The 26,675-nt window shown below is 42.0% G+C and overlaps 2 protein-coding genes, 1 long non-coding RNA gene and 1 pseudogene across 5 annotated transcripts in view; all 4 read right to left on the bottom strand.

The window, feature by feature from the left end:
- The window catches only part of LOC118102878 (NLR family CARD domain-containing protein 3-like), a 32,201-nt gene extending 16,228 nt beyond the window's left edge, over positions 1 to 15,973 (bottom strand). For both annotated transcript variants that reach the window (XM_047338796.1, XM_047338795.1), the window contains exons 1-3: positions 15,829 to 15,973; positions 15,011 to 15,080; positions 14,449 to 14,553 (exon numbers count right to left, since the gene is read on the bottom strand). In XM_047338796.1, coding sequence (XP_047194752.1) covers positions 14,449 to 14,553; positions 15,011 to 15,072 — 167 coding nt within the window. In that variant the 5' untranslated portion in view covers positions 15,073 to 15,080; positions 15,829 to 15,973. The remainder of the gene's footprint in view (positions 1 to 14,448; positions 14,554 to 15,010; positions 15,081 to 15,828) is intronic.
- LOC124851337 lies at positions 819 to 9,806 on the bottom strand. The gene is made up of 3 exons (XR_007032380.1): positions 9,749 to 9,806; positions 9,358 to 9,404; positions 819 to 901 (listed from the first exon to the last, which is right to left on the bottom strand). It is a non-coding gene; the product is annotated as an uncharacterized LOC124851337 (long non-coding RNA).
- Positions 15,974 to 16,170: 197 nt separating the features above from the next.
- LOC118102978 lies at positions 16,171 to 18,993 on the bottom strand (annotated as a pseudogene).
- A 1,594-nt stretch (positions 18,994 to 20,587) lies between these two features.
- Positions 20,588 to 24,965, bottom strand: LOC118102905 (endothelin-1 receptor). Of its 2 annotated transcripts, none has more exons than XM_035149507.2 (7): positions 24,184 to 24,965; positions 23,705 to 23,832; positions 23,195 to 23,393; positions 22,405 to 22,557; positions 21,896 to 22,029; positions 21,687 to 21,795; positions 20,588 to 20,817 (listed from the first exon to the last, which is right to left on the bottom strand). In XM_035149507.2, exons 1-7 carry the CDS (start codon positions 24,808 to 24,810, stop codon positions 20,770 to 20,772), a joined length of 1,398 nt encoding a protein of 465 aa, XP_035005398.2. In that variant the 5' UTR covers positions 24,811 to 24,965; the 3' UTR covers positions 20,588 to 20,769. The 2 variants fall into 2 exon arrangements, with proteins under 2 accessions (XP_035005398.2, XP_035005397.2); XM_035149506.2 differs by having other exon boundaries at positions 20,588 to 20,861.
- Positions 24,966 to 26,675: the final 1,710 nt, after the last annotated feature.

Raw genomic sequence — 26,675 nt, forward strand, 5'->3', positions numbered from 1 at the left:
AGTGGATTCACCCATGAGGGTACAAACCACAACAACAAGAATCAAGAAAGTACAATTTGACAATCTGTCAGAAACTAGAGTAAGAAAGCAGATCAGAGTAACATTGAGCGAGGCAGATGCCCAGAATCAATGGTAATGTGGTGCCGGATGCTAAATATAGCTGCTAACTTGTAATTAAACCTATGACACAACAAACTAACAATGACATGCCCCAACCATTTTGGAAAATCTGTACTTGAAGGCATTTGGTAAAAATCTCAGTTTAAGACACACGTAAACGCTGTTTAGACAAGAGGCCCAAACGAGTGGGAAAAGTTTAATAGTGTTGACAGAGCACTAACTCACACTTTGTTTGCACATGAGCAAAGTCAGAGCTTAATCACAGTGGCTAAAGCAAAATAATGCAGAAGAATGAGTGCTAAGTTCGACATGGATAGAGGGGCTCACTGAACGTCAGTTTCTGAAGGTGTTGAGGTGAACCCAATTGCTGGAGAGAACTCAGAAGGACAGACTTCCAGCCGGCCACCCAGATACACTCCCACCCGACTGAGCGCTGGCAGAGGGAGGGATACATTGACTCCTCTGGCTGCAGTGCAGAGTGTAACAACCCTCATCGGAGCAAATCAGACCTAAGACTTGTCGTTGCATCCCAGTTGCAATTGTCCACATCCCGCTCCTGCGAGTGGCTGTATGTTACCCCACGTTGAAGGGCTCCGTCACTTCAACCTCCCAGTAGCAGCACCCATCCAGACTCTGCTCACAGCACTTGTGGGCACTGATCAAACCTCTCTGGGTGACGGCGATATGACTGTTCTCTTCCCCAGGTCACCCTTCCTGTTCTCTTCAGACAGGCAGAGGTTCTTATGAGCTGTGTTGGGGTCCAACGTGAGCTCGCAGGCATCTGGAAGGTAAGAAAGTATAATTTCATGAGCATCGATTCTCAGTAATGGAAGCTTACGGCCACTGCTGGCAACATTAAGCATTATACTGAATCTGAAATCCAGGGTCTCATTATGTCTCTTGCAAAACCTGACAATACTAAGGCCTGCACATCAGGGGGCTGCAGCTGAGAAGGAGTGGCAAAAAGTCAATCAAAGCACGTAGCCTGTAACATTAAGCTAAATGGATTTCTACAGAAACTACAGCATTTCTTGAATCCTGGTATCATCCTATGACTTCCAATAATGATCATCACTGTGGAGGAAAATGAGGATTAAAGTCAGAAGCTCAGATTGAGAGCAAAAGTTGTTACTCCTGGAGCTTTTCAGAACCAGAGCAGAATGCAGCAAGGATTATAATTACATGAGAATGCTGAGGTTGTATTTTGAATCTTGTTTCAGCTCAGAGAGAAGGTTGATTCTGACTCTCCTGGATCATTGTAGCTCAGGTCCAGCTTCTGCTAGATGGGAGGGGTTGGACTTAGAGCCAAGGCCAGAAACGCACATCCAGTCTTTGTCACCAGATGAACTGAGAATCTGACACAACACAGAATTTAGTTAATCAGCTTGAAGTTTTTGTGCCTGAATGGATGAAGAAGATCAACGCTATTTGGTGTTTATTCATGCAACCGGATGGAACATGTTCTTACATGGTGTTCTTTTTCAGTATAAATATTGTTTAAGCCAAGGTAGGAAGTGAAGCTGGAGTGTGATAGTTTGACCATGGTTCTGAGAAACATTGTGACAGGGCATTATAATATATAACTATAGATAAAACTATGATATCTGGAGTGTGTGCAGTCGCCAGACAATGTGTACCTCAGTGTTTTCAGTTTGCAGTTCTGACTCCTCAGACCAGCACAGAGCAGCTCTACTCCTGAATCTTGTATATTGTTGTTACTTCATTCAGATCTCTCGAGACTAGGGAAACGTGAGACCAAAGCTCACACGTTCAACCAACTCTGTCACAATTTGCAGGATGCGAAGTCTAAGGGTAGATAATAGGGTTATAAGATTAGGGGAAAGATGGGTGTGACCCATTTAGTTAGTGAGTGTTTATTGTCCCTGTTTCCAACTCTGCACATTCACCTCCTGAAAATACATCCCATGGCACGAAGAATAGAGCAAGAAAACAGTCTACGCCCTTAAACAGCAAATAAGAACAAGGAGGGACATCTCAAGCCTTTAACATTGACAGACGGTAGAGAGCTGCTGGTAATGGATGTCTCTATCCAGGGCTGCAGATACCAGGCTTGCAGAACCGGGCCTCTGTCGCACCTATTTCACCTTAACCTGTGTCAGAAGGCATATTTAAAGGGCGGCAGCGAAAGTGACAGATTTCCTGGTCTACTGAGGTTTCATGCCAGTGAAGGCCTTACAGTTGAGTTCCTTGTAGAGGAAGTGGGGAGACTTATTACTGGGCAGCAGCCTCACGTGTTGGCGATCACGTGAACAGTTAAGCAGGGATGTGGGGTTGGATGATACTTTGTACAACAGTAGAAGATTGGGAGACGTACATCAGATATATATAAAGAATATACACAGGAAAGTCCTCCCTGTCCCACTTATATCCACCAACTCATTGGTGAAACGAAGAAAAAGAAGAAGATCAGCGTACACTCCACAGGAGTGAAAGAAATACTGGAAACCAGATTATCTTACAGCAGGATAAGTAAACTTACATGTGGCCTTTGCTGCTCCTCACTGCTGGTATCAGCCTCTTTCTGCCCTCATTGGATGTGTTGTAATTTGTCCCATCAACCAGGATTATTCTTCGATACCCAGCATGTGTAGGCCAGTGCCGAGCAGTGCAGGGAGTCAGCTCTGGTTTTGAACCATCTTCTATCTTCAAATATTCCCTGAATTCTTTCTTGACTTCTTCTGTCTCTCTATTTCAATCATGGCTTGAAGAGGTTGATGCTACCTTTCTGGAGATGGTCTTTTCTCCGGAGGGATTTTGTAAGTTAATATTTTCTTATCGGCATCTTGGTTGTCCGCCATGTTATGAGACCCTGAAGATTCCTCCTCCATTAGATTCAACCAGGAGGCCCAGGAGGAATCGTAGAAGTGAGACCAAAGTCATTCTTCTTCTCCAACACTATCTCAACTGTGACTTTCAGAAGCTCAAGTAAAGTTGGTTCTTTGTCCTTCAGTTTCAGGAAGTCGTTGAGCTCTGTCGCTTTTCATGTCTATGAACAGTCATAAACGAGAGCTGCAAAGAACTCTGAATGGTCAGATGAACAGCAAGAAAAAACCTTTCTGTGGGAAAAGAATATCTTCCTCCCTAAGAACTGTGGTGCAAAATCCAGAGTGGATAGATGCTTCTTTTATGTCAATGCCATAGGCTTCCAGGCCTCTCGTAGGAAATGAGGCTGTTCTTCTGCAGATGACTAACGCAGTTTTTGCTGTTTCAAAAGAAATTCTCTGTGTTATCAGAAAGTTTTCCTGAGGCTTTGTACATTTTTCTGTTTCTAATATGGTCAGAGTAAACAGGTAACGTGCCATCATCTCTGTCGAGTTTGAGGAATTTCTCAGCTTTGTTCTACAGCAAAAACTTCCTGGAATAATATGGCAGAAATCCAGCAGAAGATTGGTATCTTGCACATAATGTGGAGATGTTGTGAAGAATGGATATGTGAAGTGATCCTCTCAGCAAGATCCAAGTCATGATCAATCGCATGAAATATTCAGTTTTTTGTTTATCATAGAACCTCTTATCTCTGTCACCATGTCGACATACTCTGCTGGGATCTGACTGGCTGCTGCTGACTCCAGAAGTTATCCAGACTTTAGCATCCGGGAGAAGGTTACCCTGGATCAGGTTTACTAGAGATTACCTAGAGATGTTTCTTCACCAGAGATGTCACTTCTCAATGTTCTCTTCAAAGTCCAGTTTGAGTCTTGCTTTCATCCAGTCCGTCCAGGACTGGCCATAACCTTGGTTTTGGCATAAAGCTCTGACTTTCCAATCAGAGAACAGGGTGAAGTCGGTCAGAGCTTGAGTGAGTTTCTGCCTACTTCAAATCTAGCTCTCCTGGAAAGCAAAATAGAAAACAAAATCAATATCTGTGTTTGTATCTCCCTTTGGCCCAGTCAGATGAATTTCTGTACAGAAAGACTTTCCATCCCTGAATGCCGTCTGTCAGGACTATTCTTTGGGTTTTCTTGACCAGACGAAGGTATGAATATATCCTTGAGGTCTACTGTGTATGTACTGACAATGAAGGCATTTTCTGTTCTAGCCGCCCAGCCGACTGAACTCATGCTCTGCTTGTTGCCCTCCGCCTCCAGCGTGTGATGTAGAGTTCTGTGTAGGCTGCTGTCCAAAGAAACCCGATTTGTCACCAGTACCTTCAGATGTGGCAATGCCGCATTTCTTCTTTAAAAACATGTTTTGCTTTCAAGAGATGGTGGACCCTGTAACAAACAAATGAATCATTGCAAATTCCAATAATATTTCATTAAATTAATAGCAGATCATTTTAGCTAAATTGTGGAAAATCCTGAGCAAACTCAAAATCCTGACTTTGTGACTTTGGGCTCTCACATACTTTGTTAGGTCTGGACCTTGACTCTTTTCAGTTTAGTCTGAAAAGTCAAAAATAACCAAGACCACAGTAATGGAGCAACGGACTAATTTATTCTGACCAAAAGAGGTGGTCTCGATCCAGATCAAACTGAACCCTGGTTCGCTTGAAATGATCTTGGATATTCTTTATCTAGTTGTTTGCCTTTTATTTAAAAAGAAAACTTCTTTATTAGAATTAGTTGTGGTGGCAGTATTCAAACTTACCGGTATCATCTCTATGGCTTGAGATAGTTTTTGGCGCTTTTCCAATAGCCGATAGAGTCCGACTCATCCCAGTCTGGACGTGAGACACTGTTTGCATGACAGGCTGGGTGAAGTTCCCCAGTCATCTGGCTGTTAGCAGTGCAACAAATGCACATTATTGGTCGTGCTATTCACCAAACTAAACACGTTTTTCGAACCCCTTCAGCAGTAGTTTTTATTATAAATTCTTCATCAGTTTTTGTTCAAAGCCAGGCTTGGACATGACGAGAATTACCGTCAGGACTTTCATCTCCTATGTTAGGTGGTACTGCAGGACATCACTCTTTCCAGGAGACTCCACTGGGAACCTGGGACCCATTGTTGGTTTCGCTCCTAGAACGAGAAGAGGAGAAATTAAACTCTGAATCTCCTTTGAGCTCTGTCTTTGTCTCCACCTTCATTTAAGAAAATATCTGGTTTATTGTGACTGTCCATTGATCGGACGACGGTAAAAACCTTGACACTGGAATCAAAGTTCTTTCCTATGCTAGTTAACTGTTCTTCTACTGTTTAAGGCCAAATTCTTATTCAATTTCAATTCATTCTTATTTGTATACCGCCAAATCATAATATGCATTATCTAAGGCACTTTTACATAGAAGGTTAAGACCTTTAAAATTTATAGAGAAACCAACAGTTCTACAATGAGCAGCTCTGGCTACTGTGGAGAGAAAACTCTGACGGGAAGAAAACCCCTAGAACCAGACTCAATGTGGGCGGCCACCTGCCTCGACCGGGTGGGTGAGTGGAGAGAAATGGGAGTAGAAGAGAGATGGGTGGAAAAGAGGGAGAGGAGAGAGAGGGGGAGAGAGAGAGAACAGGAACAGTTGTCCACCATCAGGGTTTCAGCTCTGACTATTATAATGAAAACAATAAGAGTGTAAAGAGGATTTTAAAGGATAGCAGCGACAATTCATATATAATAATAATAATAATAATAATAATAATAATAATAATAATAATAATAATAGTAATAATAATTAATAATTATTAATAATAATTGTTGTTGTCTGAATCCTGCAGCTCTGGGAGTCAGAGATACTCTGGAACAGAGAGAAAGGGAAAGAGTTTGACATGACTACAGAATTCATATAGAGTTACTGCTCAGGACTCTCATCTCCTATGTTAGGTGGTACGTGCATGGATGCATCACTCTCCAGGAGACTCCACCGGGACCCTGGGACCCATCTGTTGTCGTCAGAACTACAAGAGGAGAGAGTGGTCAGTCACTCACCAACTACATCATATACGTGCATTAATAAGACAAAACAAACAGTTCAGGGGAATCATTGACTTTGGCAATAACAAGAAGAACAATAGAGCACTGAGCATTTGCTAGAAAGTCACTGGGAGTGTTCAGTAAGGAAAACAATTTCATGAAAACCATGGCACTGGGGAGAGTAGAAACAAGCTGCGGAACCCAGCATTGACACACAGATCGGTTTTCTAATTCAATCTACTGACACTGGAAAACATCTAGGATTTCTACAACATTTTAAACATATGAACTGAATATTTGCTGTAGGGGGTTGTGCTCCTGCTCCTGGGGACTTTTATCGAAGAAACTGAAACTAAATGACACAGACTGAGAAACTTTCAGTTTAAAACAGGACACAAGTTACAGCTGTGCGCTGCTAAACCTCTTTTGCTGCTCTTTACTCATTTTCCTGTCATTATTTACCTGATTGAAGACTCAGAGCTAGAGGCCTCAGCGCTTTCACTCAACTCTCTTTTTCCTCATTTCTGCAGCTGGAACGACAAACAGACGTTTCAAAGCGCTCCAAAGTTCATAAAGGGAGCAATTTCAGTTCTGCGTCAGATCTGACCCGATTACTTCATACTTTTTTAATAATGGCAAATATGCTTATTGTTATTTCTAACTATTTTAGCTGCATTACAACGTCATTAAATTGGTCTGCAAGATCAAAAACTCAACTTTAATATTTTCACTTGAGTACCGTTGCATTTTGTTTTACTGTTTTTTATCTTAATCCCTGTTCTGTTCATTTATTTGTATTTATTTATTTGTGTTATTTAATGTGTGTCTGTAGTTTGTTTTTATGTTTCAGTTCAGTTCTTGCTGAAAAAAAATAGCCAAACATTTCTTTATCTGTCCCAACATCTAAACCTGGCTTTACTGCCCCCCTGTGGTGACAGCACGGTACTGTCTCTGAACAACAACCCTCTCACATGAACCAAGAGCGCCAGACTTGTCACGTGGTCAAAGTCTGAATTTTTATCACATCCGATTCAAAGGCTCAGACTTTAACACGTTGCAAAACAATAACAAAGTATAAATCCAGATTCCTGTGACTTTTGTAATGTTCAGTTCGCTTTGCGACAAAGTTGAGTAGCGTGACTTCCTTTGACACGTCCGCAGAGTGACGCACTAAGAAATACGTACACAGAGGAGACGCATTACACAGACACACACAAACACACACACACGTTCATATAAACACGTTAACAAAACACCTAACTTTACTTTACTGTGGAAAACGCTTTTCTTTCTTGTTTCCAGAATCTGTCCTTGATGTGAGGCAGGCTGAATGTCCTTTGTCTTAAATGTCTCACAGTTTCACTTTTGATATGACGATAGGTTGATTATAGAACAGGGTTTGACACGATGACTTCTATATTTATACAAAAATACTAGTTAATTAAGAAAAAAAAAAGACAAAATTAAGAGAAATTAATCCAATAATATCTTTATTATATTATAATATCATCCTGATATATTATTCTGACATTAGTTAATCGACTAATCATTCTTGTTGTTACAACTTTATTCTTAAACTCTAAAATTGTAGTTTTCTATCAGAGACTTTGAGTTGTTGGAGTCCTGAGACTTCTCTGAAACTAACGAGACACATTCTGTTGTTTACACTCTGACGTGTTGATTTATTGTGAATTAAGGACACACACAGTACAAAGCTAATACATAGTCCATTTAAATCACAAGTAGTAAAAAAATTTGGGTTGACGCCCTCTGCCCTTAACCCCATCACTTCAACAGTAAGTAAAAAAACTAAAACCAAACTTGACAGGGTAAAAGAACGTAGAAACCAGAAGTAATTTGTGAGGATCCTCTCCCAGACAAGATGATGTGCAATAGAAGCCACGTAAAGGAGAACATCAGAAAGATATTATTATGCATTGATTAGAATAAACATTTTGTAGTTGAATAAAGGTCACTGAATTGATGGAATATTATAACTACTAAGTTATAAAATACAAAACAGAAACAAGACATTTCAGCAGGTTATAGATCCTCACCCTACCAATTTGCAAATATCAGTATACTTACAATACAAATGCTCAAACAAGCCTCTCTGGGCCAGTAGGTGGCGATCAGGTCGACATTAATGCCTCTCATATTGAGCATTGGCATTTAGCTGAAGCTTTTAGCCAGAGTGACTTATACAAGTGGATTCAACCATGAGGTACAAACCCACAACAACAAGAATCAACTACACAATTTTGACAATCTGTCAGAATAGTATAAGAAAGTTGTGATCAGAGTAACATTGAGGCGGCAGATGCCTGTGAATCAATGGTATGTGGTGCCGTATATGCTAAATATAGCTGCTAATTGTAATTAAACCTATGACACAAACAAACCAACAATGAGCATGCCCCAAACCATTTTGGAAAATCTGTACTTTGGAAGGCATTTGTAAAAATCTCAGTTTAAGACACATGAAAAACGCTGTTTAGACAAGAGGCCCAAACGTAGTGGAAAAGTTTGACAGGTTGACAGAGTACTAATTTGCCACACTTTGTTTGCACATGAGCAAAGTTTGGCAGCTAATCACAGTGGCTAACAAAATAATGCAGAAGAATGAGTGCGGTTCTATTAGCCGATAGAGGGGTCACTGGAACGCCGCTCAGCGTATGGAGGTGAACCCGACAAGGAGAGAGAACTTGTAGAAGGACAGACTTCCAGCCGCCAACCGATATTAGCCTCCCAATTCACTGGAGCGCTGGCAGAGGGAGGATACATTGACTTCTGGCTGCAGTGCAGAGTGTAACAACCTCATCGGAGCAAATCAGACTTCCAAGACTTGTCAGCTGCATCCCAGTTTGCACGTCTACATCCCGCCTCCTGCGAGTGGGTTTGTATGTTACCCCAATGTTGAAGGGCTCCGTCACTAACCTCTCCCAGTAGCAGCACTCATCCAGACTCTGCTCACACAGCACTCTAGGGCACTTGATCAAACCTCTCTGGGTGACGGCGATATGACTGCTTCTCTTTCCCCCAGGTCACCTTCCTGTTCTCTTCAGACAGGCAGAGGTTCTTAAGTGAGCTGTGTTGGGGTCCAACGTGAGCTCGCAGGCACCTGAAGGTAAGAAAGTGCATAATTTCATGAGCATCGATTCAGTAATGTAGCTTTACGGCCACTGCTGGCAACATACATTAGTAATAAATCTGGAAATCCAGGTCTCATTATGTCTCTTTTGCAAAACCTGGACAATGACTACAGCCTGCACATCAGGGGCTGCAGCTGGAGAAGGAGTGCAGGTAAAAGTCAATCGAAAGACCGTGAGCCTGTAACATTGCTTAAATGGATTTCTACAGAAACTTACATTTCTTGAATCCTGGTATCATCCGGTGACTTCCACAATGATCATCACTGTGGAGGAAAATGAGGATTAAAATCTTCCAACCAAGAACAATCCAAAACTTCCAACAGCACTTCTCTCAGCTCAAGAACTCAGCTGTGCGGTGATGTCGCACACTATTTGTACAATTGCCAAACCCAATTTGTAAAACCTCTCCGGGTCATTACCCACAGTATCTTAAGAGTCGCTATGTTAAACTTGCAGGTTGTTGGCCCCCTGACCGACTTGTGGGCCGTTGGGGTCCCTCAACCTAACATTAGTCTGGTTAACTGCAGCAGCTCAGATTGAGAGCAAAGTCGTTACCCTGAGCTTTTCTGTGAACCACAGAGCAGAATGCAGCAAGGATTATAATTACATGAGAATGCTGAGGTTGTATTTTGAATCTTGTTTCAGCTCAGAGAGAAGGTTGATTCTGATTCTTCTGGATCATTGTAGCTCAGGTCCAGCTCTTTTCAGATGGGAGGGGTTGGACTCTAGAGCCAAGGCCAGAAATCACATCCAGTCAAGAATAGACAACCTGACAATCTGACACAACACAGAATTTAGTTAGAATTGCACAGTTCTATAAGCTCTGAATGGACAAGAAGAAGATCAACGCTTATTTGGTGTATGAAGCCCAATTCATGGTCTCTGAGAACATTGGGGAGACAGGCATTATAATATATAACTATAGATAAAAACTTACGATATCTGTGCAGCAGTTTGTTGCATAAATGTGTACCTCAGTGTTTGGTAGTTTGCAGTTCTGACTCAGACCAGCACAGAGCAGCTCATTCGAATCAGCTCAGGTTTATTGCTCAGGTCCAGATCTCTCTGTGAGGTGACTCAGGAACGCACCCAAAGCCCACACGCTCAACCAACTCTGCCGTCAATTTGCAGATGCGAGTCTAAGGTGGATAATAGGTTATAAGATTAGGAAAGAGGTGCACCATTTATTAGTGAGTTTATTGTCCCCAGCCCAACTCTGCACATTCACCCCTCCTGAAATATACATCCTATGGCACTCTAAGAACAGAGCAAGAAACAGTCTACGCTCTTTAAACAGCAACAAGAATAAGAGACATTCAAGCCTTTAACATTGAGCATAGGACGGTAGAGAGCTGGGTTGGTATGGATGTCTCATTCGTGGGCTGCAGATACCAGGCTTTTGCAGAACCGGGGTCTCTGTCGTGACTCATCGACCTTAATCAGGTTGTGAAAGGGGTATATTTAAAGGGCTTACAGTTGAGCGAGTGACATCTTCCTGGTCTACTGAGGTTTCGATGCCAGTGAAGGCCTGCAGAAGAGTTCAGAGAGGTTGTGTGGGGACCACATTGGCAGCAGTCACATTGTTGAAGTATCACGGGAACAGTTAAGTAGGATGGGTTGGATGATACTTTGTACAACAGTAGAAGATTGGGACGTATGAACATATATATAAAGAATATAACAGAAAGTCCTCCTGTCCCACTTATCCAACTAATCATTGTGGAATAGAAAGAAGAAGATTCATGATACTTACAGGAGTGAAAGAAATACGAAACCAGATTATCTTATATATGATAAGTAAACTACATGGCCTTTTTTGTTGCTCCTCACTGCTGGACTAGCCTCTTCTGCTCTTCATTGGATGTGTTGTAACTCTTTTCAAGTCCAACAAATCCAGATCATTCTTTCTCACACACCTGCAAACATAGGCCAGTGCCGAGCAGTGCAGGGGAGTCAGCTCTGTTTTGAACCATCTTCTATCTTCAAATATTCCTCAATCTCTTCTTGTTTTCTATTTATTTTAACTATATTCTGAACAGTATGCTACCTTCTGGAGAGATGGTCTTTCTCCTGAGGGATTTCAGGTAAGTTAATATTTTCTTATCGGTATCTTGGAAACAAGATCCGCCATGTTATGAGACCCTGAAGGATCTATTAGATCCAACTAGGAGGCTCAGGAGGAATCAAAAAGAGGCAGACCAGGTGCCACTTTCTTCTCCAACACTATGTCAACTGTGACTTTCAGAAGCTCAAGTAAAGTTGGTTCTTTCAGTTTCAGGAAGTCGTTGAGCTCTCTGTTTGTTTGTTCATGAAACAGCTATAAACGAGAGCTGCAAAGAACTCCTGGGAATGGTCAGATGAACAAAGAAGAAAACCTTTCTGTGGGAAAAGACATCTTCCTCCCTAAGAACTGTGAAAATCCAGAGATAGATGCTTCTTTATGTCAATGCCATAGGCTTCCAGGTCTTCCTCATAGAAAATGAGGCTGTTCTTCTTGCAGATGATCAAACGCAAGCTTGCCGAAGTTTCAGAAGAAATTCTCTCTGTGTTATTGAATGCTTTCCTGAGGCTTCTTGTACATTTTTCTGTTTCTACGTTGTTTATAAACAGGTAATGTGCCATCATCTTCTGTCAGGAGTTTGAGGAATTTCAGCATTCTTGTCTTCAGCAAAAACTTCCTGGAATAATATGGCAGAAATCCAGCAGAAGATTAGAGTATCTTGCACATAAATAATGTGAGATGTTGTGAAGAATGGATATGTGAAGTGATCCTCAGCAAGATCCAAGTCATGACTAAATCTCCTCATGAAATATTCAGTTTTTTGTTTATCATATCCCTCTTATCTCTGTCACCATGTCGACATACTCTGCTGGGATCTGACTGGCTGCTGCTGAACGAGAAGTTATCCAGACTTTAGCATCCGAGAAGGTTACCCTGGATCAGGCTTACTAGAGATTACCCAGAGATGTTTCTTCACTAGAGATGTTTGCCTCTCAATGTTCTCAAAGTCCAGTTTGAGTCTGCTTTCATCCAGGCTCCAGGATCACTACAACCTGTAGCTTGCATAGCTCTGACCTTCCCCAAATCACCGAGTACAGGGTGGAAGTCGTCAGGAGCTTGTAGTGCTTTCTCACCTGTACTCAAATTCAGCTTTGAAAGCAAAATAGAAAACAAAAATCAATATCTGTGTTTGTATCTCCCTTGGCCCAGTCAGATGGAATTCTTCGCAGAAAAAGTTCTTTCCATCCTCGCCATGCCGCTCAGAACTATTCTTTGCTTTTCTGCCAGGATTTCAAGGTCTGAATATATCCTTGAGGTTCATCATATGTTTCGACAATGAAGGCATTTTCAATTTACGTTCCAGCTGACTGAACTCATGCTCTGCTTGTTGCCCTCGCTTCTCTCCAGTGCTGCTGATGTAGAGTTCTGTGTAGATGTTGTCCAAAGAAACCCGACTGTCACCAGCAACAGATGAAGGTAAAATTCTTTTTTCGGTGATTTCTCTTCTCTTTAAAACATGTTTTGCTTTCAAGAGATGGTGGACCCTGTAACAAACAATGAATCATTGCAAATTCCAATAATATTCCACATTAAATTAATAGCAGATCATTTTAGCTAAATTGTGGAAAATCCCAGCAAACTCAAAATCCTGACTTTGTGACTTTGGGCTCTCACATACTTTGTTAGGTCTGGGACCTTGACTTTCAGTTTATCTGAAAAGTCAAAAATAACCAAGACCACAGTACGGAGCAACGGACCAATTTATTCTGACCAAAAGAGGTGGTCTCGATCCAGATCAAACTGAACCCTGGTTCGGCTTGAAATGATCAACTTGATACTTTATCTAAAGAAATGCTTTTATTTTAAAAGAAAATCTTTTATTAGAATTAGTTGTGGTGGTAAGATCAACCACCGTATCACATCTCTTATGGCTTTGAGATAGTTTTTGGCGCTTGCACACGTCGGACAGGGGAGTCCGACTCATCCCAGTCTGACGTGAGACACTGTTTGCATGACCGCTGGGTAAAGCTCCCAGTCATCTGGCTGTTAGCAGTGCAACAAATGGCACATTATTGGTCAAAGTATTCACTCAAACTAAAACACGTTGTAACCCCTTCAGCAGTAGTTTTATTTTTTTATAAATTCTTCATCAGTTTTTGTTCAAAGTTGTGTTTGGACATGACGAATTACTGCTCAGGACTCTCATCTCCTATGTTAGGTGGTACGGCATGGATGCATCACTCTTCCAGGAGACTCACTGGGACCCTGGGACCCATCTGTTGTCGTGGTGTGAACTACAAGAAGAGAGATTTGTCATTTGGTTACCAACACTATCATTCTTTATTTTCTGTATTGATATTTAATTCATGACTGCGACAGACAGCGTAACCTGTGTCCAGCTGTGTCGTCTATTTAAGGATATTATACTGTACTTTTAATTAAAAACACTAAATGTAGAATTACCTCTAGGCCTCTTATCTCCATGTTAGGTGGTACGTGCATGGATGCATCACTCTTCCAGGAGACTCCACTGGGAACCTGGGACCCATCTGTCGCTCAGAACTACAAGAGGAGAAATTAAACTCTGAATCTCCTTTGAGCTCTGTCTTTGGTCTCCACCTTCATTTAAGAAAAATATCTGGGTCATTGTGACTGTCCACTTGATCGTGGACGACGGTAAAACCTTGACACTGGAATCAAAGTTCTTTCCTATGCTAGTTAACTGTTCTTCTACTGTTTAAGGCCAAAATTCTATTCAATTTCAATTCATTCTTATTTGTATACCGCCAAATCATAATATGCATTATCTTAAGGCACTTTACATAGAAGGTTAAGACCTTAAAATTTATAGAGAAACCAACAGTTCCCACAATGAGCAGCTCTGGCGACTGTGGAGAGAAAACTCCCTCATTCATGGGAAGAAAACTCTAGAACCAGACTCAATGTGTGGCCACCTGCCTCGACCGGGGTGAGTGGAGAGAAATGGGGAGTAGAAGAGAGATGGGTGGAAAAGAGGGAGAGGGAGAGAGAGGGGGAGAGAGAGAGAACAGTTGTCCACCATCAGGTTTCAGCTCTGACTAGTTATAATGAAAACAATAAGAGTGTAAAGAGGATTTTAATGATAGCAGCGACAATTCATATAATAATAATAATAATAATAATAATAATAATAATAATAGTAATAATAATTAATAATTAATAATAATTGTTGTTGTCTGAATCCTGCAGCTCTGGAGTCAGAGATACCTGGAAACAGAGAGAAAGGGAAAGAGTTTGGACATGACACAGAATTCATGTAGAGTTACCGTTCAGGACTCTCATCTCCTATGTTAGGTGGTACGTGCATGGATGCATCACTCTTCCAGGAGACTCCACTGGGACCCTGGGACCCATCTGTTGTCGTCTGTGAACTACAAGAGGAGAGAGTGGTCAGTCACTCACCAACTATACATCATATACGTGCATTAATAAGACAAAACAAACAGTTCAGGGGAATCATTGACTTGAGCAATAACAAGAAGAACAATAGAGCACTGAGCATTTGCTAGAAAGTCACTGGGAGGTTCGGTTTCCCTCAATGAAAACCCATGGCACTGGGGGAGAGTAGAAAACAAGCTGTGAACCCAGCATTGACACAGATCGGCTTTAATTCAATCTACTGGACACTGGAAAACATCTAGGATTTCACAACATTTTCCAACATATGAACTGAATATTTGCTGTAGGGGGGGTTGTGCTCCTGCTCCTGGGGACTTTTATCGTGAAGAAACTGAAACTAAAATGACACAGACTGAGAAACTTTCAGTTTAAAACAGGACACAAGTTACAGTTGCTGCTCTTTACTCATTTTCCTGTCATGATATTTACCTGATTGAAGACTCAGAGCTGGAGGCCTCAGCGCTTTCACTCAACTTCCTCTTTTTCCTCATTTCTGCAGCTGAAACACAAACAGACGTTTCCAAAGGCTCCAAAGTTCATAAAGGGAGAATTTCAGTCTCATGTCAGATCTGACCCAGATTACTTCATACTTTTTTAAATAATTTACAACATGCTTATTGTTATTTCTAACTATTTTAGCTGCATTACAACGTCATTAAATTGGTCTGCAAGATCAAAACTCAACTTTAATATTTTCACTTGAGTACCTTTGCATTTTGTTTTACTGTTTTTTATCTTAATCCCTGTTCTGTTCATTTATTTGTATTTATTTATTTGTGTTATTTAATGTGTCTGTAGTTTGTTTATATGTTTCAGTTCAGTTCTTGCTGAAAAAAAATAGTCAAACATTTCTTTATCTGTCCCAACATCTAAACCTGGCTTTACTGCCCCCCTGTGGTGACAGCACGGTACTGTCTCTGAACAACAACCCCTCTCACATGAACCGGGTTGTTTTTCTCAGACTTTGTCACGTGGTCAAAGTCTGAACCTTTTCTTTTTATCACATCCGATTCAAAGGCTCAGACTTTAACACGTTGCAAAACAATAACAAAGTATAAATCCAGATTCCTCGTGACTTTGTACGTTCAGTTCGCTTTGCGACAAAGTTGAGCAGCTGTGATCTTTGACACGTCCGCAGAGTGACGCACTAAGAAATACGCACACACACAGAGGAGACGCACACACACAGACACACACAAACACACACACACACGTTCATAAACACGTTAACAAACACCTGAACCTACTTTGACGTCAGAAAAACGCTTTTCTTCTTGTTTCCAGAATCTGTCCTGACGTGAGGCAGCTGAACGTCCTTTGTCCAAAATGTCCTCTGTACCTCACAGTTTCACTTTCGATATGACGAGATAGGCTGATTATAGAACAGGGTTTGACACGTGATGACTTCTATATTTATACAAAAATACTAGTTAATGAAGAAAAAAAGACAAAATTAAGAGAAATTAATCCAATAACATCTTATTATATTATATAATATCATCCTGATACATTATTCTGACATTAGTTAATCGACTTACCATTCTTTTTGTTACAACTTTATTCTTAAACTCTTAAAATTGTAGTTTTCTTCAATGAGACTTTGAGTTGTTGGAGTCCTGAGACTTCTCTGAAACTAACGAGACACATTCTGTTGTTTACACCTGACGTGTTGATTTATTGTGAAAGAGAACAAACAGATCAATGACACTAAAGAACCACAGACGTGTGAAACCACAGACGAAGACTCACTCCCTCTGAAGAAACCAGCTTCACGCCAACAGCCACAGGTAAATCTTCAAAATACTAATTTAAAATTTCTCAACAAACAAACAAACACGGCTTTGACATCGTCCCTCTGCTTTCCTTCGCTGCTCGTGATAAATTATCTTCTTTTTCATAAACATGTAAACAACATTTCTTTTTACGATTTTTGCTTGTCATTTTACAGATAAAATAATTAGTCATCAGTTATCAGATTAATCAATAATGAAAATATTAATTTGGTGCAGCCCTGAACATTTTGAATTGAAATGTCAATAAATTTAAAATTAAATTAAAAGTTTTAATTGAAAATAAAAATAATAATTTAAAAATAAACACAGTATATTCTGTTTATATTGATGAAATTGAGCAGATAAATAAATACACTAATTGTAAAAACAAATAAACAACAAAAAATTTAATCTATTAAAATTATGATTATATAATTTAAAAATTAAGTAATGAAAATTAAAATATTGTAACTCACCAACATGGCGGACCTGCTCTGTGACATCAACTCTGATGTCTGAGAAATCCCACATGGCCAAAAAACTGTCGAAGCACGAGCCTTCCTCCGCTTCCTGGAGAGAGAGAGAGGGTTAGATGGATGGATAGATAGATGGATGGATGGAGGGATGGAGGGATAGATAGATTACCTGTACGTAAGGCTTGTAGGTGAAGGTGTAGTGGTGGGCAATGGCAGCCAGGAACATCTCTATGCAGATAATGAAGTCCTGTATTTATCAAACAAAAATACACAGAATTTGAGCACAAGCGGGGGCTTTGAGTGCAAGCGAAAAAACCACGAAAGTCCACTCTCTTGAATAAATTGATCACATGACTGCGAAGAAGCAACGTGTTTAAACGTCTCACCTGCAGTCCAGTGGCCACGGCCTCCACACTGCCCCAGTCCCAGGTGTGTTTGTCGGAGATCACACCGACCTTCACCAGGAACCTTCCATCATTCCTCACCAGAAGGAGACGAAGACGACCAGTTTGACGCAGAGGAACTTGCCCACCGGCCTGATGGGAGTCAGCTCCACTCTGAGCGCTCGGTACAGCAGCACCAGACAGTACATGGCAAACTGCAGAGGGACAGGCTGTCATGATCGAGATGATAAAGGTACCACGTTAAGATTTGGACGCTGCGTGTGCGACGTGTGTTTACCAGCTGAGATATGTTGTTGATTATGGCCAGGTAGGACCAGGCGTTCCTGAAGCTGAAGTTGGCTTCGTCGTAAACGCCGCAGAGCTGACAGATCCTGCGGACGGAGACAGAAACGTTTTACAGTGTGTTAGCAGATGGTACAAAATTGTGTCCCCATGGTTACAGTAAATAACTCACAGCGCTATCACCGTGGTTACGGGTCTGACAACAGTGTACTGGAGGACTCCCAGCTTACACCTGAACAGCAGCACCCTGACAGACAGAGAGAGGAACATTTGAACACGCGTGTTCACATCTGTCGGCACATCTGTCGCTATGACGACATTAATCATCCTCTCACTCTCCCATGGGCCAGGGGGGGCAGCAGCAGAGCGGCGGTAGATGTGGCTGCTGATGCTGGACCTCCAGCAGCAGCACCAGGCTCGGGTACTGATTACTGAGGAAGTTGAGCAGGAACGACAGGAAGTTGTAGATGACGTAGGCCTCGTACCACTCCCTGCACGTGTCCACGTAGATGGCCAGGCCGGGATAGCGCAGAGCCAGCCACTGAGGAGGAAACCAGAAGAATACATGATGGAATATTATATCTATTCATGTAAATATTATAAGTAGAGCTTCAGTGATGTTGAAGATGATGCAGGAGTCACATGAAAGAAAGAAGGAAATAAAGGAGGCGTAGATTTCTTTAGCTGTAGTGGAGACAAGTGATGAATCACAGAAGGGTGTGTGTTCTTTTACTCGACTTCTGGTCATCTAGGTCCGGTTACTATGGCAACATATTGGATTAAAATGGGCATGTCACTGTGTGTGTTTGTGTGTGATGATGACTCACACAATCATCAGGAAAACAAAGATGCTGGCGATGAACCAGGCTTTACTGTGAGTCCCGACCTGACGGAGAAAAGTTCAGTGATGAGTGTGAGCTCCATCTTTAGAGCGCGGTCAGATTTCCTGTGCTCTAGCTTCAGGTCTTCTTGGTGTGAAACTTCTGCTCTTGGATTTGAACAACATGTCTCTCCCTCGATCTGGGTGCGTTAGCTTTACTTTCAAAGGGAAGTAAGTGTAATAATAAAGCAGTGGAGGGAGGGAGAGCATGAACCTGCTTATAGTAACCAGTCGTTCAGGACTCTCAAAGAAGTATAGCTAACAAACCCACAATTAAGACGATTTCACTTGTCAACAATAAAGCACAGAAGCAGTGTGAGCACGAGGAGAAGAGCTGAAGCTGAAGCTGGAGATCAGTCCAAGCAACAAAATATTTGAGTGCAAGCTCTTAGTTTCAAGCAGAGGCTGTTTGAGTGTGAGTGCAGGGCTTTGAAACCGCTCTCAAGTGGAGGTGATGAACGAAGAAAGAAGAATCGTATACTTTGTCCTTCTGCAGCTCCCAGACGCAGAGCGGCAGCACGGCCACCAGCAGGAGGGCGTAGAGGAGCAGAACCAGCGGGCGGATCCACCGCCGCCACTCTGCACAGGAACACGGCATCACGGCTGCTTCACCGTCAGCGTCCACTACAGGCTCATCTCCACTGTCCCCCCCCCACGTCTCTGCACACAACACGTATACACACAACGTTACACTGCACTATACCTTAGACTGTATATTCATCTATTGCATTACACTACTATATATTCCAGTATTTTTATTGTGTTTACATGGTTCTATTTACTTCTATTCTGTTTTTAGCTGCATTTAAAGCAGATTATCTTAACTTATCTGAACAAGATAAGTTAAGATACTCATCAATGTTCTGCACTAACACACGTGGACACACTTTAATATTCATCATTCATCATGAAGTGCAGTGAGGTCAACACGCAGCATCAGCTCAGTGATTCAACTTGTTAGAAACCAGATAAAAACATATATTTAGATATAAACTTGTTAATCTTCTGAACAGTGGAAAAAGGTTTTTAATATATAAAATGTTGATTTATAAGTTGTTATAAATACTGAAAAGCGGAGGAGGACCGCACCGCTGGAGATGAAGATGCTCATTCGCTCTGATGCCCTGTTTTCCTCCTGAGCTGCCCCGGCTCTGTTACCAGGCAACGCATCCTCCTGCCCCTCCCCCTCCTCCCTGTAACCGGAACTGAACGGATCAGCTGTGGCACCGATCACCGGCCCGATCGATCACATCCACCCGGTGATCCTCCGGGTGTCAGGCCGACATGGAGGAGGGAGGAGCATCATCTCTGTCGTCATCAGTCACGTGTTTGGAGTCACAAACAGGCAAATCTAATTATATCATAAAAATGTGGCACAGAGGATGTCCAGATGTTGTGATGCGGAAACATCTGCATGATTTCATATCCACTCTATTTCACTTCACTTGTTCATTTGCTCCGACTCACTGATGTTTACACCTTTATATAGACGCAGGGATTCTTCATATAGAGTCTGTAGCTGCACACATTTACTCTATTCATTCTGGGAATATCATTTTCGAGCAGGGGCCTGAAAAAAAGGCCAGATTTTATTTTTTATACCACTTCCTGCCAATAGCAAACCAATGCATCATTTAGTTTTCAATTATTTATATCTTTCATATTATATATAAATCCTGTTTTCTATAAAGTTAGACAGTGTGGAGATGGATGACCATCTCCACACTGTCAGCAGAAGAAATATTACATTAGCTCATTGGTTCAGACTAATTTATTAGACACATGAACGCACACACGTGCAACACAAAACAGACCTTAACATCTTTGAGAATATGACTTTATTGATAAATACTTACATGAAAGATAAGAAAACAAACAGACACACAAAGGTAATTTAAAATTCATGATATTACATATACACATTTTAAATATTTCCATCAGTCGACCTCTGACCTTTACACTTCTTTAGACCCACTTGTAAAACTCAATCAATATCAATAATCAATATCAGCATTAACCAGTTATTTATCAACTCAGCAGGTTCCTGTTGTGGGTGTAATGAAATCAATCTGCCTCTGGGGGGTGCTAGTGCATTATAATAAATACATGACTAGTGTCACAAAATTTTAAACAAATATCACTGCAAGCTGAAAACATTAGGTTTCACTTCATCGGTACCCAGCCCCCCCCCCCAAAAAAAACTGCCTCCGATCACAAACTCTGAGAAAGCATGTGAACAGAGGTGTCCACATACTTTTGACCATATAGTTCATAATATATTAATATAGAATTATGATGAAAGGACTGATAATGAACATTAGAGGCCGGATGTGTCCGTCAGTGCAGGTGTTGGACGTCTGCTCGCTCTCAGTGTTCAGGGTGTTTGTACTGCAGACTCGTCCCATGGTGGAGAGGCATCAAACTGTTAGAGAAAGGGCCAGAATAAAAACAACAACACAGACAGGACTGGAGACAGAGGGGTGGGGTTGGGGGGGGACGGAGAGACAGGGGGTGAGTCGGATTAAAGGGGAACTCCAGCGATTTAAATTTGTTTACTTCAATAAAGTTGAGAGATTCAAGAAAAAAGTAACTTAATATCGAAAAAAACAAAGGAATTTTGGTCCCTAATAGTACAGACCCATAAATGATGTGGCCTACATTTCCCATAATGCAACTCTCCTGTGACTACATTCAAACACAGGCTACGTCCGCACTGATACACACAAAACCAAAAGGATCTCCTAACACCTGAAAACAGATTATCACATGACATGTACACTGGTCACATGATGTAAACAGTTGGTTACAGGAAATACTACGAACACGTCACTGTCCTCAGACCGTCCATCGCTGCACCTCCTCTTTTCAGCCTCTGTCTCAAACATTGAGACATTGGTCAACCCCTTCCAGGGCATGTAGGAAATGTCGGGCTCTCGTTTGACCTGGTTTTGTTAAAGGGCCTGATGAGGAATCGCAGCCAGACGACTCACGAGTGGTTAAAAAGTGAAGTATCTCCTTTAATGTCGGTGGAGTGCCCCTTTAAACCAATGTCACTGCTCACTTCCCACAAGTCAAAGGTCAACTATCTCTTTTCCCGAGGTATTTTCACTCCCACAACACATGATAGCGTCTTTCAGTCTGTGCCTCCTTGTCTCTCTCTCACTCTCTTATCTCATGTTATCGATGTGTCACGCCCCTTTGACCCCGTGACCCCGCCCTGATGTCACTCTGTCTCAGCTGCTTGGACGTTTACCGTCATCAGAACCACACAAACACAAACTCAGTTTTTACCTTGAAGCAGTTTTTGAACTTCTTGGAGACGAAGAAGAGGATGATGGGATTGATGCAGGAGTTGATGGTGGCCATGTTGATGCTGAAGTAGTCCAACACCAACAGGAAACTAGAGCAACAGAAGAAGAGCACATGACATGTAACCACTCTTCACAAGGGCCAGAAGAGCAAAGAGGTAGAACTATATGGTAAATAATACGGTCACCTACTTTAAGAAGTCACAGCGACGAGCATCATGGGATCTATAGATGGTTTTTTTCAGCAGTCGACTCAGATGCAGTGGGAACCAGCACAGAGCGAAGATCAACACCAGACAGAAAACTGCTTTCGCTACTTCTCTACGCTGGAGAGAGAAAGTGGATCTGAAATGTCCGACTTCACATGCTTCACTTTGTTTTTACTGGTACTGACAAAACCAAAAGTCTTCGGTATTAAAACCACAAGAGCTGATGGTGGTGGAAATGGTTGAAACTAAATTTAAGTTTAAAAAAAAGAAAGAGGACATGATGTCATTTACTCTGTTTTTTGTTTTTTACAGATTTAAAGTTAATGTCTTTGCAGATGATCCAACTGTGTTTTTGGTTTTACATAAACTGCTGTTGATGTTCTTGTGTTGCACATTTTTCAAGTGGAAGTCTTGACGATTTTTCGAGCAATGGAAGCTGCGTATATGTTTGTGTGCATGTTTGTGTACTTGTGTGTGTACTTGTGTGTGTACCTGTTTGAGGTGCTCGCTCAGTGAGACTTTCAGACTTCCTTTCTGGTGTCGGAGCATCTCGCAGGTCATCAGGCCGTAGAAAACCACAGAACAGATGAGAGGGACGCAGAAGTAGAAACCAAACAACCACCAGTCCTTCGCTTCCCGGTAGAACTGGACCAAACAGAAATACACACTTTAACAACATGGAGGAGGTAACACAACTCAGAATCAAGATAGATCAGGTCTCACATTCTTTACTCTACATATTCAGGTCGAGACCTTAACATCACAGAGAAACCGACAGTTCCCACTTTGAGTCTGTGGAGAGAAAAGTCTCCTCAGAATCAAGTGGGTGTGGTCAAAATGTTTTGAAAGGTCCAGTTCTAATGAATAAAGCCTGATGGCAGGTCAGCTGACCCGGGCTCAGTTTCCAGGGCCTGGACGCAGTTTGTTGACTTCAGTCGTAAACAGGAAATTATGTTATAAACTGTGTGAACTAAAGAGACCTCGCCCTGAACCAACCAGGATCAAACCCTCTAGCCGGTTTTATTCTTCACCCATGAAATATTATATTATATAACTGAGAGTCAACAAGTTGATATTGTTATTGAATTTTCAGGCCTGGAAATTCCATTTTACATCTAAACTCCCAAAAAATATATCTTAAACTCTTACTTCTGACAAACCTGTTTTTAAGAGTGCAGATCATTACTGTCGCTGGCAAACACCTGCACAAACAAACATGCACAAACACACGTGCACAAACACACATGCACAAACACACGTGCACAAACACACACGCACTCACAGCCAGAAAAGGCGTCCTGGGTTCCAGCATGCAGGTCGTAATGGTAACGTTGTTGTAGTCGAAGTTGACCATGTTGAAGCCGACCGCCTCCGGCACGGCGAGCACGAGGGACAGCACCCAGATCGCCACTATCTCCACCGCTGTTACCATGGGAACACCTGTGCCCTGTACCCGCGACCAGGACACCACCGCACGATACCTGGGGACAACAACCGGAACTTTTCAAACCATTGATCGTTCTTTCAGCAATGCAGACGTATAATTGTTGTTATTAGTACTAATGATTATATCTGATTTCAGTCTTTATGAGAAGAGAAGGAGAGAAGAGCTGAAGCTGGAGAATCTGAGTGTAAGCACCAGCTGTTTGAGTGCAAGAGCAGAGTTTAGAGTGAAAGCTTTACAAAATCTGAAGGTGAGATCAATAAATCCTGCTCTCAAACTGAAAAAACACACTCTTTAATAGAGATGGGGGGCGGGGGGGGGGACGGCAGACGTTGGTGTGTACGTTACCTGTCCACACTTAGCGCACACAGGTTGAGGACGGTGATGCCGACCGAAGCTTTCTGCAGGAAGGGGAGCAGTTTGCAGAGGAAGAGGCCGAACACACTGTCGGCAAAAGGCCACCGCATCACCAGGAGCTGCACACACACACACACACACACACACACACACACACACACACACACACACACACAAGGCTTTAACGGATTATCACAGTTTCAGAGTGTGTGCAGAGCGTTATCTCATCTATTTCCGTTCCGTGTCAGTGTGACACTCGGCTTCCTGACTGAGACACACAACACACACACTGATAACACAGGAAGCTGAATGCAACAAGCTTCTTATCAATCACGTTTTCATTACTCAAATTTACCCCTTCAAATGAACTTTATAAATGTTTTCAGCGTAGAAATGTTGATTATTTAATATCTGCTGAACCAAGTTGTGAGAAGCTGCCACGTGTCATGAGAACAAACAACACACTAAACCTTGTAGATGTTGATGGGGATGTCGATGGCGATGTAGATCAGGTCTCCCAGGGCCAGGCTGGCGATGAGAGCGTTGGGTCCGTTCCTCATGCTTTTGTTTTGGCAGATGATCCTCAGCAGGGTGGCGTTTCCAATGATCCCCACAGCAAAGATCACGCAGGAAATCACCGTGTTGATGTACTTGAAGGCCACGTTTATTGACGTCACATGGATACATCTAGGGGGCGACGCTGGGAGCTCGCGAGCGGCCACAGAGGAGTTGGTGGACGGCAGGTGAGGATTTCTGTCGTGCTTGTGTCTCAACTTGCTCGAGTGCTTCAGCTTGTGGGAGTCCAGAGATACCAGAGGCTTGTTCACGGTCTCTTGCACCAGACGTGGGTCTCGCTCTGGGGTCTGGATCTGATTCTCTGCTCCGGGTGGCAGGGGTGAGTCGGTGCTGTGGAAATCAGACAGGCCCGACCTCATCACATCTGATAGAGATGAGAAGTTACTGTGGCAACCGACTGGAGGAGCGAACACCAAGCACCAGACAATCAGCTGTGCGATAAACACCCAGGGCTTGGATGTAGATCTGGAACTGAATCTGGGTCCCATTCCAGAACCCTGATCTGATGCACCTGAACACATCCTGGATCCTGCTGCGACTCCTGAACCACTTTCTAGAGACTGAAGTGTTCTACAGATTCTATGACTGAGCCTTCTCCGAGTCCAGAGCCTTTTCTAGAAGCCCACGACAGAGTAAAATCTAGTTGTTGGTGGTTCTCAGATGAAGTTGGATGATTCTGGAATCTGAGACATAAAGAAAACAGGTGGTTGGTTTGGAGGCTCCACTTCACAGATTCACAACAATGACTACGTTTCCATGGACACCAATATTCTCATATTATCCAGATCTAGACAAACAGCATGTTCTGATTAACTTCACCTGAATAAGATCTTAACAAATGACATTGACGTTGTGCTCATTGTAAAACTACAATTAATGAATAAAACCTTTCAAAATTAAATAAAATAATAGAAATGTACATATTATAATTGATGACTCTCACCTGTGGATGTTTCTCTGTCTCCTTCTGGAACTTGTAGTTAAATAAAAATAATTTTTCTTCAGTGTAAACAAGAAGAACAGAAGAAGAGAGGAGTGAGTCCGGCTGAGACAAAACTAAAGAGGTCGAAGTGACGGAGCTGAGTTTTAACTTTCTCTCTCTCTCTCTCTCTCTCTCTCTGATCGCCCCCTCCTCTCCTCTTTCCTCCCCCTGATAGTGTCTCCCCTTCACCTCCTCTCCTGTTTCCTTCTCGTCTCCTCTTCTCCTCTGTCCTCCTCCTTCCAATGATAATAATAATACAAGTATAAGTTTACAATGAAAGTACATATCATGAAATTATTCATGTTGCACTTTAAAGAAAGAAAGTTTCTAATTGTCTGTACACACAAGAGAGAAGACGAAGAGAATGAGAAGAACATTTTAAATTTAAATACATAGAATATTAACTAAAAATAATAAAGACTGATGAGTGTGGAGACAATTTTCACCAGTGAGGGAGTAAAAACCCTCAAACTGACTCGATGCTAAATCTAAATTATAAAAGGTCAAAATTATGAGGTAGAAATCATAGTGATAAGATATCAAATTATAATAAAAAGTTAAGATTTGGAGATGACATAATAAAAATGGGCTTCCATAGAAAAGTAAACTTGACAAAATTAAAAAACATCTAGTGGAGATTTTGAAAATGACGCAGACGTTGTTTGAAGAAAATGATTCCACAGTTTACGACTCGTCTCCTCTTTCAATCTGTTATAGTGGAACAACTCATAAACACATGAGGTGACATTAACACACACACACACACACACACACACAAACACACACACACACACACACACACACACACACACACACACACACACACACACACACACACACAGTAATTGAGACCAAGACGTGTTTTAAACCAATTTTCCCTTTTAGACTTCCCTGATGAAACGATGTTGTGGAAACAGTCAAACAATAAAATTAGTTCCTGCGTCTGAACGACAAATTCACTTCACTGGAGTGTTTGAACACAAAGTGAAGCCAGACTCAGTTTATTACTCCGAGAGTTTCACGTTTGTGTCTGAAGCCTTTTTACTGTTACTTGTTTCTGATTGAAACAACGAGGAATTAAATCTGTTGCGAGGAGTTTCTCAGACGTCACAGGGAAGTATTTGTTTTTATTTCATGTAAGAAAGGTGCCACACTCCTAGTGTCTGTGTGGCTTTTCTCTGGCTTCAGATGGGAATCCGGTTAAAAGGGAGAGTTTAAATGAAATGTGGGTCTGAATGTCGGAGTCAGACTCGTCTTCAGGATACGTGATCGAGGTTTAAACAACTGTCAGCGACACGCAGCCTGTTCTTCCTGAGTGGGACGTGTCCGTGTTGTGTTTACACATCTGTTTACACATCTGTATCTGTGTGTTGCTGTGAGGCTGCAGTGACCTCTGACCTTCTG

This window comes from Hippoglossus stenolepis, chromosome 23, assembly GCF_022539355.2.
Source record: "Hippoglossus stenolepis isolate QCI-W04-F060 chromosome 23, HSTE1.2, whole genome shotgun sequence".
Classification (NCBI taxonomy): Eukaryota; Metazoa; Chordata; class Actinopteri; order Pleuronectiformes; family Pleuronectidae; genus Hippoglossus; species Hippoglossus stenolepis.